At 52.1% G+C, this 20,987-nt stretch overlaps 1 protein-coding gene across 1 annotated transcript in view; it reads left to right on the top strand.

Moving 5' to 3' along the window:
* The window catches only part of LOC135897878 (tRNA pseudouridine synthase-like 1), an 81,523-nt gene extending 78,940 nt beyond the window's left edge, over nt 1–2,583 (top strand). The window contains exon 7 of the mRNA XM_065426570.1: nt 2,376–2,583. Coding sequence (XP_065282642.1) covers nt 2,376–2,494 — 119 coding nt within the window. The 3' untranslated portion in view covers nt 2,495–2,583. The remainder of the gene's footprint in view (nt 1–2,375) is intronic.
* Nucleotides 2,584–20,987: the final 18,404 nt, after the last annotated feature.

Raw genomic sequence — 20,987 nt, 5'->3', positions numbered from 1 at the left:
GAGTACGGTGAAGCGCGACAGACAGGAAATACGCTGCTGACAACTGTGTCCGTAAAGCCACAGCCGCTACATAATCCAGCGCCATGATGCATGGTAGAGTGTATAAGCGCGACAGAACAAGGACGTAGAAAGAAACGAATACACAGAAAAGCGCCTCTGCCAAGCGCTGTCTCCGTGTATCTGTTCCTTTCTACGGCCTCCATTCTTTCGTGCTTATACGCTCTATCATGGATTCTAACCAATGGCCCGCCAATGTGTTTTAGCCGTTATAAAGCTTTCAGTAGCACTTGTCAGAGGTGCTTTTCCCATCTGCCGTGCTTTGCCATTACTCAAGTAACAGTTTCTCAGTGGCGATAACGGACGGCGAGTCCCCCAGTTTATGGAATGGCCTGTTTTCTCGTGGTGTTCGGTTAATGTGTTGGGAAGCAGTTGCCTTTGACAATGTATTGGTGCTGCTTTAGACGCTCTTACAGCGTGAGCTGTTATGAGCTCACACCAATAGCCGGTGGCGATGACCGTAGCAGTTATGGTCTATTGTGAGAAAGTACGAAATCGCAAGTTCCTGCCGGAATCGAACCCGAGTACCCTGCACGCGAGTCGAGCAATTTACAAGCTCGGCCATGCTTGCAGATGGCTTCGAAAGGAGGCACTTTCGTGGCGTCCTGTCGCTCGAGGTGTTATGTGTGCAGCTGCATAGAGTTGCAGTTGCGTAGCAGGTGTGCGCACAGACTGCGCGCGGGCGCTTTCGTAGCCTCGATGTAGCAGACTGCCACGCGACTCATCGATATGCCGGCGCCTGCTCGCAAAGAGCGCACCGAAGAGGTGAAGCACATGGCTGCAGCAGCCTCGCAATGCGTCGAGCTCAGCGCTGTGCGGAACGCGCCGCAGAACACTGTGCAGTGGCGACAATGGGCGAACACCTCGATTTTGTCCACACACCCCGAGGGACACCAGCGCTCGATCACTATTCGAACGCCACGCGTTCTGTCTCCGCTCGAGACCTACTGCGCGCAAATCAGCGTTGATCTGGGTACGGAAGGACCTGGCATGTGACTCTCATTGCGTAGAGAGTGAAAACATTGTGTCTCGGCGCTCGTCCGTCCAGCGGCTGCCAGCCCGTACGCACGCGGCATGAGGTAGACATTGGCAGAGTGATTATAATGTCTGGGTGGCACATATTCCTTCCAGCAACTTAGGTGGCCATCTGGTACATGGGAAGGATCCACTCGAAGAGGTTCAACTACTCTAGCGTCGTGTATGGAAACCCGTGCAAAAAATGTGATGCGGCTTACCAAAAGGTGCCTAAGCAGCTCGAATACGACGTCACCAAATGCAACTTTGTTTCTCACGCATTATCTCAACTTCATGAGAAGACAGGGGATGTATTCTCGGACAGCCACTTTCGGCGATACTATCGCAACGTATTTATTGCTCAACCAGTGAATACGCAAGCATTGAAAGTGATATCGCCGAAAGCTACCGTCCGAGAATACGTTCCCAGGTCATTCAATAGACTGGTACTCGGCTGGCGTTATTGCCACTGAGAAACTATCGCCGACGTTTTTGCTACTTGAATCACTGCATATTCGGGCAACGTGCCACGTAATAAGCAGGACGTGTGGAAACCTGGCCAACATCTCTATACAAGCGCTTTGCACCTTACCAATAGTAGTATACATAAGCGAGAGTCATTGCGTTTGCTGTTATTTATGAACGAGGGCCCCAAAATGTCACGTTTTCGTCCTTTTACTATATTATTAGAAATTTTTTGTGAGTGTTTGTTTTATTTCGTGTAGTTGGTTCTTTACAGGCATGCATTCAACAATGCCATCACAATGTTCTAACCACAGAGTGATCAGTTTGAAATAAAACTGTCGGTTGTTTCTTAACACCATTGTCTTCCAACGCCGCCAACTCTGAATAGAGAATACCGCATTGCTATTTTGTTTTTAAATGCATAGGCTGCAAAATTTACACAGGCCTCCCACGACACTTTGAAGGACTTGCGTTAACAACGTGGAACACTCCTGCAGGACCAAGAAAATGGCAAAGCAACAGGGCGCTGTCAGGGAGAGGTGTCTTCTGTTGAGTACATTTCATTTTTACTGTGCTTTCTTTAATTGCATTATCTCGCCAATACACCGCACCTGCACTTAAGTGAGAGCTATTATTACTGCAGTTCTCTGTGAACACGGGACCCCTGCAGGCTCCAAAACACCGAGCTTTCATCAATTTTATTTTACTTTTTACATTTTGTCAAGTGTTCAAGTGTTTATTTTATTCCACGATGTTTCCGCCTCGCCAAACGGCTTTCCGTTGAACTCTTGATTAATTGAACCTACCCATGACAGCTAGGCAATCTCACTGTCTTGCAGACCTGGACGCCAATGCAGAGATGCCGGAGGAGGTGGCCGAGATGTACGAGGCCAAGAACAAGGTGCCGCTCCAAGAGGACGGCGATGAGGAGGACGTTGAGCAAGCGAGTGCGTCCTGAGTCAACGTTTTGCTGGTGTGGCCATGCAGCTTCTAAATGGCTTGCAGCACTATGTTGCCACGGATTAAAAATGTTGTGATATCTGGCCATCTGTGCGCAGTTGCGACCTTTTTCGCAGAGCCCTGTAACGTGCACCTGTGGCGCCGATACACACTGTTTTACACAATATGCATGCAGTTGTAATACAGTCGATCCCGGATATATCGAACCCGGATATATCGAATTATTGCCTATATCGAACAGTTGAAAAATGCCCTTGGCAATCCCGCACTATTGCACTATGCAATAGCACTACTGTTCGCGTATATAGAACTCCCGTGCACCGGCATATCGATGTATCGAACTCGGTGCAGAGCTGCACCCCGGCAAGTGCGCTTCTTCCACCATACCTCTCCCCTGCAAGTGCGCTTCTCACATCGCATCCCACTCCTGCAAGTACGCTTCTCCGCAGGAAGCTCTCGCGATGTTTCCGCGATCTCACGTGCACCGCCCCGCACTGTGAGAAAGGGGGTGTGAATAAAAGGCACGTGACCAGGAGCACTTGGGGTATTTGTGACCACGCGCGCCACGTGTTGCACACGTTGGCGTGCTCGCGCGCCACGTGTTGGAGTGTGCCGTGACCATGTGCTCCACGTGTTGTGCGTACCAGTGGGTTCGCGCGCCACGTGTTGGACTGTGTTGTGCGCTGTTCTCGCATTCTTCTCTCCCTCTCGTTCTTTTTCAACATGGATTTCCGCGTGCCGGTGGGGCGCCCGCCAGACATGAGCCACCGACGCCACGCGAGCACATCGTTCGTGACTCTGGTGCCTGCATCCCTGTAAGAGCTCAAAGCAAGAGAAGAGCTTCAGCGCCGCGCAGAGGACATTGTTGACAAGTGGTTACAGAAGCAAGCCACTACCTCTCATCCTGCGGTTGCCGCCCAGCCTGGGGCCCCACTTGACAGTACCAGGACCCCGGCGGCCCCTGCAGTAGCTGTGGAGCCGACACCGGCGAGCACCCTGTGTTGTGTTATCATCGCCGCTTGAGCGATAGTGGCGGCGCGACTATCGCGACAGCTTGCTATATTAGCCCAGTCATGCGGCCACCGCGCGCGCATTCCACTACGAGCCGTCTTGGAATAAACCACGTTTGGTTCTGCTTACGCCTCTTCCTTCGGCTGCGGTTTTCACCCCGTGAAAACACTACGTTGGCGACGAAGATGGGATGCTGAGCAATTCTGCGGCAAGCTGACATGGCAATGGAAGGTCCGGCAGCGGCGGGTGCCGTGGCGCAAATCGTGGGTCGACTGGGACACATCGAGCCCTTTGACGAGTCCACAAGCGACTGGCCGTCGTACGAGGAACGCTTGTCGTCGTTTCTTCAGGTCAACCGTATCCCCGAGGATGACAAGGTACACGCTTTTTTGAGTCTCATAGGCCCAAAGACGTACAGTCTTCTCAAGTCATTGACCGCCCCGGAATTGCCGTCAGCTAAAGGTTTCGAGTTTTTAAAGAGACTTCTTGGTGACCATTTGTCACCGAAGCCGTCGGTAATAAGCGAACGCGCAAAATTTCTCAAAAGAGCACAACTTGAGACTGAGTCAATTTCGGAATATGTTGCGCAGTTGCGGATATTGGCACAGACATGCGAATTTTAATCCGCCCTTGACCAGTCATTGCGGGACCGTTTTGTCTGCGGTCTGTGCCGAGGAGATATACAGCGCGTGTTATTCACGGAGGATACCAAGCTAACCTTCCAGAAGGCCGTAGAACGAGCGCTAGCCATGGAAGCGGCGAAAAAGAGCGTTGCAGAAGTGCACGCTTCGGAATCAAGCGTATCGGGCGTTCACAAAGTCGGAGCGGTTGGGAAAACTGATATGACGCAGGGAAATTGCTACCGCTGCGGATCTGCGAAACATGCAGGCAGACTGCCCGCACGTTGCGGCCATTTGTTTCAAATGTGATAAGAATGGGCACATTCAAAGAATGTGCCAAGCTAACAAGGGAACGACGAAGGGAGCGCGTCGAAACGCGATGAAGGGGTTGAGTCCCGTTCAAGCTTCTGTTAGCGTGAAGGGAATTGTTTCGCCTGGTACGGAGCCGAGAAAAATTTCAGTGCAAGTACAAGACGTACCCTTGGAAATGGAGCTGGATACGGGGGCTACTGTGTCCGTAAGGTCTTTGGATCAGTTTCGTCAAATGTTTCCCTCCATCAAGGTCGTGCCAACGACGCTGAAGCTGCGGACGTTTGACGGAGCCATCATCCAGCCTGTGGGAGTGGCTCACGTTGCCGTGCAGTACGGAGAGCAGAGGGCCCAGCTGCCTTTTTACGTCACGAGAGAAAAGGGACCCCCTCTGCTAGGTCGACAATGGTTGCAAGCCATTCAACTCGACTGGAGCCGTATTTTCAAGTTCAACGCTATTCCCAGGTGGGACGTTTCTGCCTGTTCCAGACTGCGCGCTCTTCTAGACAAGTACCAGAGTTTCTTTCAGGACGAACTGGGGACAATTACAGAAGAAAGAGCGACATTGTCCCTGAAAGAAGGTAGCGTGCCAAAATTTATGAAGGCCAGAAGTGTTCCGTTTGCATTGCAACCAGCAGTTGAGGCTGAACTTAAAAAGTTGGAAGACATGGGAGTCATTTCGCCAGTCGAGACAAGTGACTACGCGACGCCGGTTGTGCCAGTAGTAAAAAAGGACGGTGGCATAAGACTATGCGGCGATTATAAGACCACCCTAAACCCTTGTCTTGAAACTGATCGCTATCCACTCCCGAGAATCGACGAGTTGTTCACGGCGCTCGCAGGGGGCCAAGAATTTTCTAAAATTGACCTAACTCGAGCCTATCAGCAGGTAGTAATGTCAGAATCGTCAAGAAAGTATTTGACACTGAATACTCATAAAGGACTTTTTTCCGTAAACAGGCTGCCGTTCGGTGTTTCGTCGGCACCCTCTATTTTCCAAAGAATTATGGACATAATGTTGCAAGGCCTGAAAGGCGTTAGCTGCTATTTGGATGACGTTCTCATCACCGGCAAGACGTTAGACGAGCATTTTGCAAATCTCGAAGCGGTTCTGAAGCGGTTAATGGAGCGCGGCGTTCGAGTAAAGAAAGAAAAGTGCTCATTTTTCCAAACGGAATTACGGTATCTGGGTCATGTTATCAGTGCAGCAGGTGTTAGCACAACGCCAGACAAGATAGAAGCACTGATGAAAGCGTCCGCACCCACAGGCAAGCAGCAACTACAGTCGTTTCTGGGCATTGTAAATTACTACGGGAAGTTTGTTCCTCGATTGTCTACTCTGGCGAGTCCACTTTACAAACTGTTGCGTCACGACCAACCATGGCTCTGGGATGAATCGCGTCAAAAGGCGTTCGAGGAAATCAAGAATGCGTTGGCGTCATCCTCGATCCTGGCGCATTACGACCCAGATAAACCTTTGCAAGTGGCATGTGACGCTCCCCAATACGGCGTGGGCGCAGTACTTTCTCATGTAACTGAAGACGGAAGCTCTCGGCCTGTTTTTTATGCGTCGCGCACATTAACTGAGGCCGAAAAGAAGTACAGTCAGCTAGAAAAAGAAGCGCTGGCCATTATCGTTGCCGTCAAAAAGTTTCATTTCTACATCTATGGGAGATGTTTCACGTTGATTACGGATCACAAGCCATTGCAAACAATTCTTGGGCAAAAAACGGCATTCCACCAATTGCAGCGGCACGCTTACAGCGATGGGCTGTCACGTTGTCCGCTTACAAGTAATCGCTCGTGTACAAAAAGTCCAGTGACAACGCAGAAGCAGACCTTTTTTTCAAGGTTCCCGCTCCAGGGTCCTGAAGACGGTACGTCTGAAGGCGAGGATTCGTTTTATGCTTTGCGTCTGGACTCTATGCCGGTGCCCGCTAAACAGATTGCGCTCGCTACAGCACGTGATCCGGTGCTCAGTAAAGTGCTCCAGCTTACAAGCATAGGCTGGCCATTGCATTTGCGAGATGCGAGCTTAAAACCAATCTTTGACAGACGTTTGCAGATCAGCGTGCATCAAGGGTGCCTCATGTATGGCCTGAGGGTTGTTATTCCGTCCCCTCTTAGAGAAGTCGTACTCGACGAACTGCACCTCGGTCATCCCGGCATTGTGCGGAGCAAGGAGCTGGCTCGCAGCTATGTGTGGTGGCCGTCAATTTATGCAGACTTAGAGACAAAGGTACGAAGTTGCCAAGCCTGCCAGGAACAACGCAATGATCCAGTTAAGGCACCTCTGCATCCCTGGTCATGGCCGACCGCACCGTGGAGGCGAATTCACTTGGACTTCGCGGGACCTTTTCCGAGGAACTATGTTTTTAGTCGTTGTAGATGCTCACTCGAAGTGGCCGGAAGTGTTCGTTATGCGAAGCACAACGTCCGAGCGTACTGTTGCCTGCTTGCGTGAACGTTTCTGCAGATTCGGAGTGCCGGAGACGGTGGTGTCCGACAATGGACCACAACTGGTGTCCGAAGAGTTCAAGGCGTTTATGCGGAGCGTCGGGGCCAGACACGTCGGGAGCGCTCCCTATCACCCAAGCACAAATGGTTTGGCGGAGCGTTTCGTGCAAACGTTGAAGTCTGCTCTACGCAAGTCATCTCCCGGCGAGTCTATCGAAGAAACACTTCAGAACTTCTTATTGGCGTACAGAAATACGCCTCACCCTACGACTGGAGAAGCTCCAGCTAACCTATTGATGGGTAGACGATTGCGCACCAGGCTGGATACAATGAAGCCTACAGTAGAGGGGAAGGTGATGCACAGTCAGTTCACCCAAATGCAGCAGCGCAGGAGCAACAGGGACTGTTTTTGTGTTAATGACAGTGTTCTAGTTCGCAATTAAAGAGGCCCAACGAAGTGGGTTCGTGGAACCATTCTGAAGAAGAATGGACCAGTCTCGTACAAAGTCATGGTAACCACCCCCCGAGGCAAGTTCATCTGGCGTCGACATCTCGAGCAGCTGCTGGCTGGCGCCGGCCCTATGGTGACACCAAAGGCATCCGACTCCGATTTCTCGGAGGGGTTCCTGGTCTTCCCTGAAGGTCAGACTGGTGACCAGCCAACGCCAGAAGAGCCGACACCCGGGAAGTCCATCCCTCCAGCTCCCGCTCCTCCATCAGAGACATCGGCTCCGCACAGGCGCTACCCGTCAAGACAACGCCGTCCACCCGAGAGATACTAAGCCGTTCTTTAACTATTGTATAAGGATACAGGTGTACCCTCTAAAATAAAGAGGGAAGAGTGTTGTTATCATCGCCGCTTGAGCGATAGTGGCGGCGCGACTATCGCGACAGCCTGCTATATTAACCCAGTCATGCGGCCACCGCGCGCGCATTCCACTACGAGCCGTCTTGGAATAAACCACGTTTGGTTCTGCTTACGCCTCTTCCCTCGGCTGCGGTTTTCACCCCGTGAAAACACTACACCCTGTCTCTGACGCAGGATGGTACCCTTGCTGAAAGGGTCACAGTCCCGCTGCCCAGCTCTTCAGACGAAGAAGAGATGGACCAATCGAGCTCGCGGAAACGCGCCCGCGAAATCGAGAGCGAGGACGAGGGGGCGACCGGCCCTCGCAAGCAGGCACCGTGCGTTCCTCCCCACTCGGAGAAGCGCATTTCTCCCGACGAATCTCCCGAAGACCAAGCTGAAAGGACGGACAACGGCGGCATCATCTCCCGACACGCCGGGGAGACGGTCGCTACCTCCCCCCTGCCTGACGCACAAGATGACGCTCCGGCTACCGAAACAGTGTCGTCTGCTGCGACTCTCCTCGCGATGGAGAGTATGGACGCCAACTCTCGGCCTCTCGACAAGGTGCCGGCCGCTTCCCTCGCACTCCCTTGAAGCAAGGGCGCGACTGCGGCCACAGACACGTCGTCTGCTAGCTCTGGGGGCACGCTGCCTGCTACCGCAACTGCTGAAGCGCACACTCCCAATCCGAGGGTTTCGGCACCGTCGGTGCTTCCAGACAAGACCCTCGCGTCAAAGTTCCTGAAGGGCCCGCCACGCCAGATACCTGCACAGCAGAACCTACGGAAGAAGCAGCAGCAGCAGCAGAAGGCGAAGAAAAACACTTCTACTGCTTCAGAAGCCTCTACCTCCCGGGTGACCAACTCCTCGCAGCGTGCTCCTGAGATTGCAGCCACTACAAAGGCAGTGGAGCGCGAGCACCTCTCAGCTCGTGAGCCACCTGCGGATGACTTCCAGCTGGTCCTGTCGAAAGGAAATCGACGCCGTGCAGGGGCTCTGGAGAATGCAGCACTCCCAGTCAACCCTGTGGTCACCGGCATGGTGCTCTTCCGCCCATCTGCACCGGGTGGAGCCTTCCGGAGTACCCCGCGCCTCGCACTCGCGGCGGCACTCTCTGCGCAACGAGGTGTTGCTGCAGTTCATGTGAACCACAAGCGCAACATTGTGGCCGCCGATACGACCACTCGGGCATGCCTTGAGGAGCTGCTGGCAGTCGTCGAGCTCCATGACATGCCAGCGACGGCCTGCCTGCCGGCTGAGCCTGGAAAGAGCACCGGCTACATACACGGGATGGATGGGATGCCTGCTGACAAGGACCTGCTGGAGGCCATCGAGTCTTCCGTTCCAGTCCTCACAGCAACAAAGGACGGCAGCATGGTAACCATATGGTTTGCGGGGCCGGTCCCCCTTGAACAAGTGAGCATCTTCAAGCTCTGGTTCAGGGTAAGGCCGGCAAGGCCTCGTCCACTACAGTGCCGGCAATGCGGCCGTTTCGGCCACGTGGTGGAGAGCTGCAAGTGGCCGACAGGCTGCATTTCCTGTGGCAGGAGCCACCCTAAAGGCTCTCCTTGCCAGACAGTCCGCTGTGTGAACTGCGGTGGCGCCCACACCGCGGACACTCCGGCCTGTCCCAAGTGGCAGGAGGAACGATGGGTGGCCACCACCATGGCGTCCTCCACCACTGCACTGTCCAGGCGTGCGGTGCGGGCAGTGGTCCGTGGGGAGAGCCAGTTGGAGCAGGCCACTACACCCTCGCCGCGCTCTTATGCAAACGCAGTCAAGGGCATCGCTGATCTTTCAAGGCGTCCGGTACCAGCCCCACGCAGCTCCCAACGCCCGGTGCCGCAGGCCACTGCTGTCCTCTCGACCACCCCCCCCCTACCACCCCCCTGGTGCAGACAACCGTGGGACAGCTGGTGGCAAACATGCTGCTGACTATGCAGGCAGTCAGCACCATGCTTCCTGCTGACCACCCTCTCCACACCATCTGCCTACAGGCAGTGGCACTCCAGAACCAGACCACCCAACATGGCTGATTCCTCTGCTACAAGGAAGGGCCGCCGTCGTCCAAGTGTTCTCCAGTGAAACGTCAACTCACTGCGGCGTCGGCATGCGGACCTCTCGCTACACCTCCTGCAGAGTGAATATGATGTGTTTGCTCTGCAGGAGGTATACGTTGCTGCAGAGAAGCTGCGACTGCCAGGCTACGTGGGCTACAGTGCTCGCACTTCCTGCTCACAGGAATCATGCCAGGCCGCCCCCTGCTTCGATGACACACATCAGCAAGGAGCTCCCGGTTGCGCAGTGTACGTGAGGCGAGAGGGCGGAGATACAAGTGGCTGACCTGACTGGCGGGCCGTTTGAGTGCTGTGCAGTGCGCGTACGCATCGGGGGCATGGACACTACTATCGCCTGTGTGTATGTCCGACCCTGCCAGCCTTGGGGCCCCTCCTGCCTGCTGCGTTTGGCTAGTCACCTTGGCAAAGACTTCGTCCCCCGCAGGGGCGTCTGCGTCAGCAGGCGTTTGGTGTGTTGCGATACCACGTACCCGAGCACACGAGGGTTGGACCCTCCCGCGTGTAGCCGTGCGTGGCTTAGCCGTGTCCGGGGAAAAGGGGATCCTGGGGGTTGAGCCAATGCCGGGTGTTTGGACCTTTACGGCCCCTCGGCGGCGGCAACACACCCCTTTGGCCTCGGCTTCACGTAGACGGCACCCCCGGACTGACCCACCCGAGGGAAATCGGCAGTCGCCTCTTCCTATCTCTTCCTCTCGAATCTTCATCTTTATCTCTTACTTTTTGACCTTTCCTGTCTTCTCCTCTCTTCCATTTACTTCATTCTCCTCGGCGGCAAGGGTTAACCTTGTGTGGGATAGCCAACCTTGGTTATAACAGATTTGGTTATAGTAGTGTCGTACAGCTGGCGTATACAGGCCGTCTTTTCACGGCCCTGCAGCGTCCCCTTGTTGGGCTCCACGGTGGGTGGCTGGCGGCGCTGCCGAATTTTCACGCATATCTATGGCAAGTCCTTTTCCAACACTTCCTGATCGCCCTCACAAACGAGGGCGCACCGAAGAAGTTTTCAAGTTTTTTGGCCGAAATAATGACAATTTTCCAAGATTTCATGTTGTACATTCAGAGAAAAAAGAAAAGGCAGCGAGAATGATCTCACCTTTTCTTGTTGCAAAGACACTTAGTGAAGCTTTTGGCCCAGGTTATAAGGTCTCTAAATTGGCAAGTGGCGACCTCCTCTTAGAATTGCGTGATAAGACACAGTACGAGAAACTCTCTAATCTAGTATCTTTTGGGAATCTTCCAGTGACGGTCACACCGCACCGCACAATGAACACCACCCGCGGAGTCGTTTCCGATGCCGATCTCATGGAACTGACTGAAGCCGAACTACTGGAGGGCTGGAGCGATCAGAATGTGACCAATGTCAAGAGAATAAAGATCAGGCGCGATGGCAAGGAGATTGAGACAAAGCACTTAATTCTAATTTTTGCATCAAGTATGCTACCTGAGACCATTGAGGCTGGCTACATAAAGATCCGAGTCAGACCGTACATCCCCAATACTCTCCGATGCTTTAAGTCTCAAAGATTTGGCCACAGTTCACAGAACTGCCGAGGCCTCCAGACTTGCGCGAAATGTAGTGCACAAGAACACCCATCTGACAATTGCGAGAATGCTCCACACTGCGTGAACTGTGACTGGGAACACGCCGCGTACTCGCGGTCCTGTCCATCATGGAAAAAAGAAAAAGAAATAGTTACAATCAAATTTAAGGAAAATATATCGTTCAAAGAGGCACGCAGGCGGGTAGCATACCTGCCAAAGAACAGCTTTGCCGAAGTGGCGCGTCGGGGGGCAGCGTCACAACGGCCTCCGGCGGCTGTCCGACCCACACGCAGTGAGTCGGCAGTTACGCCACCTGCCCCCACGGTGGTTGCAGCTAGCGCTGCTCCGCCAACCGAGCAGAAGGGACCATCGACCCTGAAGGTGGGCGCAGCCGAGGCTGCCCCAACCTCCCCGGCCCCTTCCAGCGCTGGTAACAGCCGGCGCAGCCAAATCCCTCAGGGAGCCCCACCGACCTCCGGGGTGGTGGGCGCAGGGGTCTTGCCCTTCAAGGCGGCACTCCCACTGAAAACTTCTCGCTCGCAAGAGCACGTGTCCGGAGCCTCACTAGAGGCAATGGACACAACACCTATCCTCAAGGCGCACCAAGCGCCTAAGGAGCGGCGAGGCTCCCTCGACGCTCCAGAAAGGGCAAAACTCCCGTTACAGGGCCTCGAAAGGGCTCTGTAATTTAATCGCTGTAATTTTCATAATCACTACTTCTGTTTTCGTACACACAGCACCTACTGACCCCCAATATGGATACACAAATAATTCAATGGAACATCAGAGGTCTTCTTAGGAACCTTGATGATGTGCAAGAGCTTATCCAAAAACACAATCCAACAGTGCTGTGTCTACAGGAAACACACCTAAAACCACAACATACAAACTTTCTCCGACCGTATGTCAAGTTTCGCAAAGATCGCGATGATGCAGTCGTATCATCAGGTGGTGTTGCCATTTTGGTCCATAAAGGTATTTCCTGTCAGCGTTTACAGCTACAAACGCCCCTTGAAGCAGTGGCGGTTCGAGCTGTTCTTTTAAATAAGCTCGTCACAATTTGCTCGCTTTACGTACCCCCAAACTACAAATTAAACAAACATGAATTTCAGTCATTTATAGACGAATTGCCAGAACCTTATGTTGTTCTGGGCGATTTCAATGCGCACAGCTCCCTGTGGGGCGACTCTCGTACAGACGCACGAGGTCATCTTGTTGAACAATTCCTTTTTTCTTCAGGTGTGTGCTTTCTGAATAAGAAGGAACCCACGTATTACTCCCTATCAAACTGAACATTTTCTTCAATAGATCTTAGCATAGCCTCGCCGTCTTTACTGCCTTAGCTTGAATGGGAAGTTACCGACAACCCTTACGGAAGCGACCACTTTCCTATACTGTTAAGATCTCCAGAAGAAAACGAATATCCACCACACGCTCCTAGGTGGAAGATTGAGACAGCTGATTGGGAGAAATTTCAATCTCTTACTGGTATCACATGGGCTGAGCTGTCTTCGTTAGAAATTGATGCTGCAGTCGAGTTCTTTACAGCCTTCATAATAGATGTCGCATCAGAATGCATATCCGAAGTAAGTGGTTTGGGATGCAAACGACGTGTACCGTGGTGGAACGGCGAATGTAGGATCGCTCGTAAGAATCGGAACAAGGCGTGGGGGTTGCTGCGCGCCTCCCCCACTGCGGAGAATCTTATCAATTTTAAAAAAGTAAAATCCCAAGGCAGGCGAACCCGCCGACAGGCCAGAAGAGAAGGCTGGCACAAGTTTTTATCGAGTATTAACTCGTTTAGGGATGAGGCCAAAGCCTCGAACAGAGTTAATAGGATTAGAGGGCGGGAAACACATTCACTCCCCCTGGTAAACACACAAGGCGATACACTGCAAGACCAGGCAGACTCACTTGGGGAATATTTTGAGAGCATGTCAAGTCAAACAAATTATACACAATCCTTTCTGAAATACAAACAAACAGAAGAACGTAAGTCATTAACAAGAAAAGGTCGAGAAAATGAGCCTTACAACCGTCCTTTTTGTATTGCCGAATTGAGAGCTGCCTTGAGTGCATGCAACAGCTCCGCACCAGGATCTGATAGAATCATGTATGAAATGCTCAAAAACTTACACAATGACACGCAGGTTACCCTACTCACACTTTTCAACACCATTTGGGATGCAGGGTGCCTTCCAACTGCATGGAAGGAAGCCATTGTGGTCCCTTTTTTTGAAACAAGGCACGGACCCTTCCTCAGTGGCAAGTTACCGCCCGATAGCCCTCACAAGTTGCATTTGTAAGGTGTTTGAAAAAATGATTAATCGGCGACTCATTCATTTCCTTGAACTGAGCAAAATCCTTGATCCCTATCAGTGCGGCTTCCGAGAAGGGCGCTCCACAACTGACCATCTTGTACGTGTAGAAGCAAATATCCGGGATGCATTTGTACACAAACAATTCTTCTTATCCATATTCCTAGATATGGAGAAGGCGTACGATACGACGTGGCGTTACGGAATCTTAAGAGACTTGTCAGAAATGGGCATCCACGGTAATATGCATAATATAATAGAAAGCTATCTGTCAAATCGTCCCTTCCGGGTAAAAGTCGGCAATGCACTCTCACGCCCTTTTACGCAAGAAACGGGTGTACCCCAAGGAGGCGTGCTCAGCTGCACGCTCTTTATCGTGAAAATGAACACGCTTCGTGCTTCATTACCACCCGCCATCTTTTACTCTGTCTACGTGGACGACATTCAAATAGCTTTCAAATCTTGTAGCCTCGCAGTCTGCGAGAGACAGGTACAACATGGCCTGAACAAAGTCTCAGTGTGGGCGGACAAGAATGGATTTAAGATCAATCCTAACAAAAGCTCTTGCGTTCTTTTTACAAGAAAGAGAGGCCTGGTTCCGGATCCTTCCCTAGAACTGTGTGGACAACGAATTCCTATCGGCAAAGAGCACAAATTTCTAGGTATCATACTTGACTACAGACTCACTTTTATTCCACACATTAAATATTTGAAAGAAAAAATGTCTAAAAGCAATGAACTTAATGAAACTTCTATCCCAGACTACATGGGGTAGTGACAGGAAATGTTTAGTGAACCTATACAAGAGCCTAATTTAGTCTCGATTGGATTATGGTGCTGTAGTATATAACCTCCTGAGACCCGGGATGCATTTGGGTGCTCAGATTTTTCCCAAACTTTCAGAATAAATCAGTAGGGTTATGAAGGTGAAAAGTGTTAAATAGTTTTTCAATAGCCCTGATAGTTTCAGCTCAGCACGATGTCCAATATATTGGACACTGGGATGCTACCCGGTCTTTTTTCACCCAGCCCGCAGGTAATGGCGTACCGCAAATATTGCGCTGAAACTCGTGTTCAAAAATATTTTAATAAATCGAAAGGCAAAGTAATGAATAAAGGACATAAAAGAGCACTCTTCTGCTCAACAAAAATATTTCTTTTGTGCTCATTTCCTGTGGGAAATTTCAAAACACCTCTTTGTCCTTGGTGATGCAGTAGTAGAGCCGACATTTGGTGCGAAATAACGACATTTGGTGCAATAATAATGTCGCAGCCCTGTAGTCTGCAACGGGCAGCGTTTGCAGTGCCTGCCACCATTGAGCAGTGCGTAGTGCTCTTTGGTTTCTCCAGGAGACAGTCGAGGCTGCTTTGATGGCGGATGCCACTCGGCTTCTTTCTCACTCTCCGTTGCATCCTGCTTCTTCCCTTGAGCCACGACAGTCTCAGCAACAGATTGGCGGAACTGCACATATTTGAGTATTTCCGCTGTTCTTTAGGGAGCGTGTGTCCCGCGTCTACCTCACCCAGCAGTTGTTGAGGGCAATGTCGAAGAGGCAAATGATGGCTCTGGTTGTCCACTTGTCGATACGTGCTTTAATCCTGTAGTAACATATCATTCAGTCTGCCTTGTCAACACCACCCATGTTGACGTTGTACATGCGAACAATATCTGGTAGAGGGATATCGATATGTTTTTCCCTTACGAGGCCACCTGCGACAGCTGAAATCTTGCGGGTCCAAGCCATGGATTGAAAAAAAGAAAAGTTACTGGCTTAATTCATCCGACGCGCGACGCCGGTCTCCTAAAGAAAAAAAGAGATGCGATCTCGTCCACAAGCCGCTAAATGCCAACAGTACACGCCTGCTGTTCATAACAAGGCCATGGCAAAAGCGTGGTCAAAATAACCGGGTTGAGTCCTAGCGTCCAACGTAATGGACACATGAAATCAAAGGAAGCGTAAAAAAAAAGTAAGGGCACGAACAGTTTAAATTTTGTATTGTGCGCGTACGCTGTTGTATTAACTTTAATAGAAAATCAAAGATATGCCCAAAAGTCAGGTAGAAATACCAGAAACGGTGCTTACTTCTCCAGCAGCTGCCGTAAAACGCCGCGCCGCTGAATGCCGCCATTGTGGAACTGTTTTGGCGGGAATTTGAACGATGTATTTTCATCAATGCTGCATAGATGGCGCAAGCAGGTGTCCAATAAGTTGGCCAGCGCGATTTTATGAGGATGGAAGCCTTGTCACAGGAGTACTGTGTCATATCTGAATGTCCAATATATTGGACAAATCCCCATAGCGGGGTCTCAGGAGGATAACTCTAAAAATGCTAGACCCAGTCCACCATCTAGGAATCCGACTGGCCACTGGCGCTTTCAGAACGAGTCCCATACAAAGTCTATATGTAGAATCAAATGAATGGTCTCTCCACCTACAGAGATCATACATCAGCTTTACATATTTCCTTAAAATACGCTCTAATCCTGAACATCCATGTTTTCATAACGTTACCGATATGACGCGCGCTACACTTTTCAGCAATCGTTCTCCATAAGACAGCCTTTCTCGCTGCGTGTGAAGGAGCTTAGCGATGAAATGCATGTCCCACTCCTCGAGCATCGATTAATGCACCTAACCAAGCTCTTACCTCCTTGGGAATGGCAGGTGATACAGTGTGACATATCCTTTATAAAAGTTGCAAAGCACGCTCCTGAGGCCGAAATCCGAATGCATTTCCTAGAGCTCCAGCACAAGCGCTCCTGCGCAGAGTTCTACACAGATGCTTCAAAGTCAAATGCCGGGGTATCCTATGCAGCCGTCGGCCCATCGTTTTCGGAATCCGATGTACTGCATTCGGAAACAAGTATCTTTACGGCCGAGGCCTACGCATTACTCCCTGCTGTAAAGCACATAAGAAAATCAAAACTTCCAAAAGCAGCGATCTATACAGACTCTCTCAGCGTCGTGAAGGCCTTAATGTCACTCAGCAAACATAAAAATCCCGTATTTAATGAACTATATTCGGTCTTGTGCAAAGCGTACTCATCTAACCAGAATATCGTAATATGCTGGGTCCCTGGCCATAGGGGAATCGAAGGTAACGTTCTGGCGGACGAGATGGCCACGTCAATCACATTGCAAGCTGTTAACCCTACCGCTGCAGTGCCTGTCACAGATCTGAGGCCTTTCTTGCGAAGGAGGGTGCGAGATCACTGGCAACACATGTGGGATGCGGAAACGGATAAGAAGCTCCACCTGATAAAACCACAGTTAGGATTTTGGCTGTCTACTACAAAATTGCGCCGAACAGATGTCCTATTCTGTCGTCTCAGAATAGGACACACGTTTGGCACCCATAATTTCCTACTCACCGGAAGTGAGCCTCCAGCCTGTGGAAGGTGCGGAGAGAGGCTGACCGTCCTCCATGTCCTCCTGGAGTGTCGGAAAGCCGAATATGACAGAAAGAAACATTTTCCGTTGGCATACCGGCAGCATATTCCCCTTCATCCTGTAATGTTACTCGGCCCAGAACCGCTCTTCGACACTAACGCAGTCCTAAGTTATCTGAAAGATGTGTTGCATGTTGTTAGCCCCACATGTTGGTAGCGTCTCCTCTCTTCAGAGGATGGCGCTGTGATAGTTCTTTCGTGTAGCACGTGCCTCTAGGCCCTTGTGTTTCAAGGGCTCTGGCGAGGCAACAGTGCTCCAGGCATTTTTACCATCTCGTATATTTTCTATTCTGCATCATTCTTTTACGATGGATTTTAATGTTCATAGTATTCGACATCTGTCATCGCCATAATTTTATAGCAAGAAGATATAGCAAGTCACATCTTCCACAATACATCGTCAACATCACCACTTGTCATGGCGCTCTTTGGCCAAGCCTGGCCCTTGCGCCAGAAAACACCACACATCATCATCATCATAATCATCATCATCATCATCATCATCATCATCAAAGACTTCGTCCTCTGTGGCGATTTCAATGCTCACCACACAGCCTGGGGTGGCCGGCACTGCTGTCCTCGTGGCAAGGCACTACGGGATGCTGCTGACTAACTCGGCCTGCAGATTGTAAACACTGGCGCCCCCACTTTCATCTGGCGCGGAGCTCGTCCAACACAGACGGCAATAGACCTGAGCCTGACCACAGAGGACTGCCAGTACAGCTGGGAGACGCTTCCTGATACCTGGGGTTCCTACCATCTGTCCCTGCTCCTGACTCCTTTTCGAGGCAAGTCCCCCAGGAGCAGAGAGTGCGTCACAGTCAACTGGAAGGCCTTCCGTGAGCTCTGTCGGCAGGCGGACAACGACGGGGATCTGTTGCAGACGATCGTAGAGTGCGCCAATGCCGCTACCATACGCTCTACTGTCCCAGAGGGCAAACCAGTTCCGGATATACGCCATTTAGAACTGCGAGCGGCTCGGCGCCGTGTGAAACGCAGGGCCCGGCGCACCATGCTTCCGGAACAATGGACGGCCTACCGCCGCGTGGATGCTGTCTGCCGCCGCCACGCCCGACGACGCAGACGGCAAAGCTGGGAGAGCCTCTGCTCCACCATCAGTCGCAATCCAGATGGTGCTCGAGCTTGACGCCTGCTGAGGTCACTGATGGATGCTCCAAGCGCTCAACGCCAGTCCTTAACCGTGGCCGTCCTCATGGGCATCAGTGAGCGGGCCCTGGTCGAGCGCCTAGCCGAGCGGTTTGCTGAGAAGACCAGTCCCGCAGATCCTGCCCTCGACGGTCGCCACAAGACGCTGCCTCCCTCCCTGCCACCATCCAGAGTGGGTGGCAGCACAGATCTCCGCCCTATGCAGCGAGCCTCTCCGCATGCACGAGCTCGGGTCGGCGCTGGCTCTCACACAACGACGGAGTGCTCCAAGAGCCTACGGGATGACCTGCCAGATGCTGCGTAACCTTGCAGAGTCACAACGGGTACGACTCCTGTAGCAGTTCAACTCCTCCTGGAGCACCGGGGTCCTGCTTGAGAGCTGGCTGATGGCTGTGGTGGTGCCTTTGCTGAAGCGACGGAAGCCTGCGACTTCGCTCTCCTCCTACAGGCCAGTCTCCCTTACCTCTGCAGCATGCAAGCTGATGGAGAAGACGGCCCTATCAAGGCTCGAATGGATAGCTGCCCAGCTGAAGTACTTTGCAGAATAGCAGTCTGGCTTCAGGCAAAAGCGCTCAACGGCGGACTCCATCGCAGATGTGGTGGCCACCCTGGAGGATGCCAGGGGCAGTGGGGATGTTACCATGCTGCTGCTCCTGGACGTCGAGAGTGCCTTTGACCGGCTGCCGCACGAGGTGATCGAGGCTGCACTGGACTGCTTAGGCGTCACTGGATGTCTCTGGGGCTTCATCTCTGCCTTCCTGGTGGGCCGGAGTTTTCGTGTACGGGTAGGCAAGGTGCTCAGCGATCCCAGAGACATCACCTCCGGTGTCCCGCAGGGATCAGTGCTGAGCCCGTTCCTCTTCAACCTGGCACTGGCAGGACTCGCAGCAGCACTACCGGCTGACAGCCGCTACCCAGTCTGCTGCGCTATCTACGCAGATGACGTGGCGCTGTGGATACAAGGACCCAGGAGAAGCATCGCTGCCATCCGGGGCTATCTACAGAGGGCATTAGAAGCGGTCATCTCCTTCCTCGGTGGCATTGGCCTCTCCGTGTCCCCGGCAAAGACAGAGGCACTACTTGTACACCCGCTAGCCTCCGCACGCCTCTACGTGAAACAGCTGCGCATTGCAAACACCACCGTCCCATGGAAGCGGGATGTCACATATTTAGGCCTAACCATTGATCATCGGCTCTCCTGGATTCCTGCTGCCAAGGCTGTCACCTCCAAAGTCCGAAGAGTCCAGGGGGCAGTGAGCAAGATGCAGCAGCGTGGTCGGGGCTGCACCGTCAAGTGGGCGCTGCGAATGAACCAAGCGGCGGCCACATCCATCCTGCTATATGCCCTGCCGCTGGTTCTACTATCTCCAGCCAGGAAGCAACAACTCGAGAGACTGCACAGGAGTGCAGTAAGGAGCATCCTCGAATTGCTCTCTCGAATTGCTGCCGCACTGGCTGAAGCTGGCGAATGGCCATTGTCGCTGCACATGCTCCAACGTGCCCTTGGGCACATTGACCGTCTGCACCGTGCTCCAGATGGTGGGGCTGTGCTCTGCCGACTGCGGAGCCAGCCGCTATCTCGCATCGGGGGCCTCTGTCAGCTCTACGAGGAGCTGATTGTGCTGCGACCAGTGCCCATGGTCACATCTCCGCCACACGAGCAACCTCCAGAGGTGCACCTATCCCTGAATGGAGCATCAAAGCGGCAGACGCCAGCAGCAGCACTACAACAGGCTGCTACTGGCGAACTCCTGGAAGAGCTGGACGGCAGGCTGCTCGTGTACACGGATGGCTCCGTGCTCTCCAATGGCTCCGCAGCGGCGGCATCATCATCAACCTGGTTACGCCCACTGCAGGGCAAAGGCCTCCCCCATATTTCTCCAACAACCCCGGTCATGTACTAATTGTGGCCATGCCGTCCCTGCAAACTTCTTAATCTCATCCGCCCACCTAACTTTCTGCCGTCCCCTGCTACGCTTCCCTTGGAATCCAGTCCGTAACCCTTAATGACTATCGGTTATCTTCCCTCCTCATTACATGTCCTGCCCATGCCCATTTCTTTTTCTTGATTTCAACTAAGATGTCATTAACTCGCGTTTGTTCCCTCACCCAATCTGCTCTTTTCTTATCCCTTAACGTTACACCTATCATTCTTCTTTCCATAGCTCGTTGCGTCGTCCTCAATTTGAGTAGAACCCTTTTCGTAAGCCTCAAGGTTTCTGCCCCGTAGGTGAGTACTGGTAAGACACAGCTATTATACACTTTTCTCTTGAGGGATAATGGCAACCTGCTGTTCATGATCTGAGAATGCCTGCCAAACGCACCCCAGCCCATTCTTATTCTTTTGATTATTTCTGTCTCATGATCCGGATCCGCAGTCACTACCTGCCCTAAGTAGATGTATTCCCTTACGACTTCCAGTGCCTCGCTGCCTATTGTAAACTGCTGTTCTCTTCCGAGACTGTTAAACATTACTTTAGTTTTCTGCAGATTAATTTTTAGACCCACTCTTCTGCTTTGCCTCTCCAGGTCAGTGAGCATGCATTGCAGTTGGTCCCCTGAGTTACTAAGCAAGGCAATATCATCAGCGAATCGCAAGTTACTAAGGTATTCTCCATTAACTTTTATCCCCATTTCTTCCCAATTCAGGTCTCTGAATCGCAGCGGCGGCATGTACCATCCCATCTG

Source organism: Dermacentor albipictus, chromosome 2 (assembly GCF_038994185.2).
Source record: "Dermacentor albipictus isolate Rhodes 1998 colony chromosome 2, USDA_Dalb.pri_finalv2, whole genome shotgun sequence".
NCBI classification, from domain to species: Eukaryota; Metazoa; Arthropoda; class Arachnida; order Ixodida; family Ixodidae; genus Dermacentor; species Dermacentor albipictus.
The sequence above is the reverse complement of the archived record's forward strand: the minus strand, read 5'-3'. Positions and strand labels throughout refer to the sequence as shown.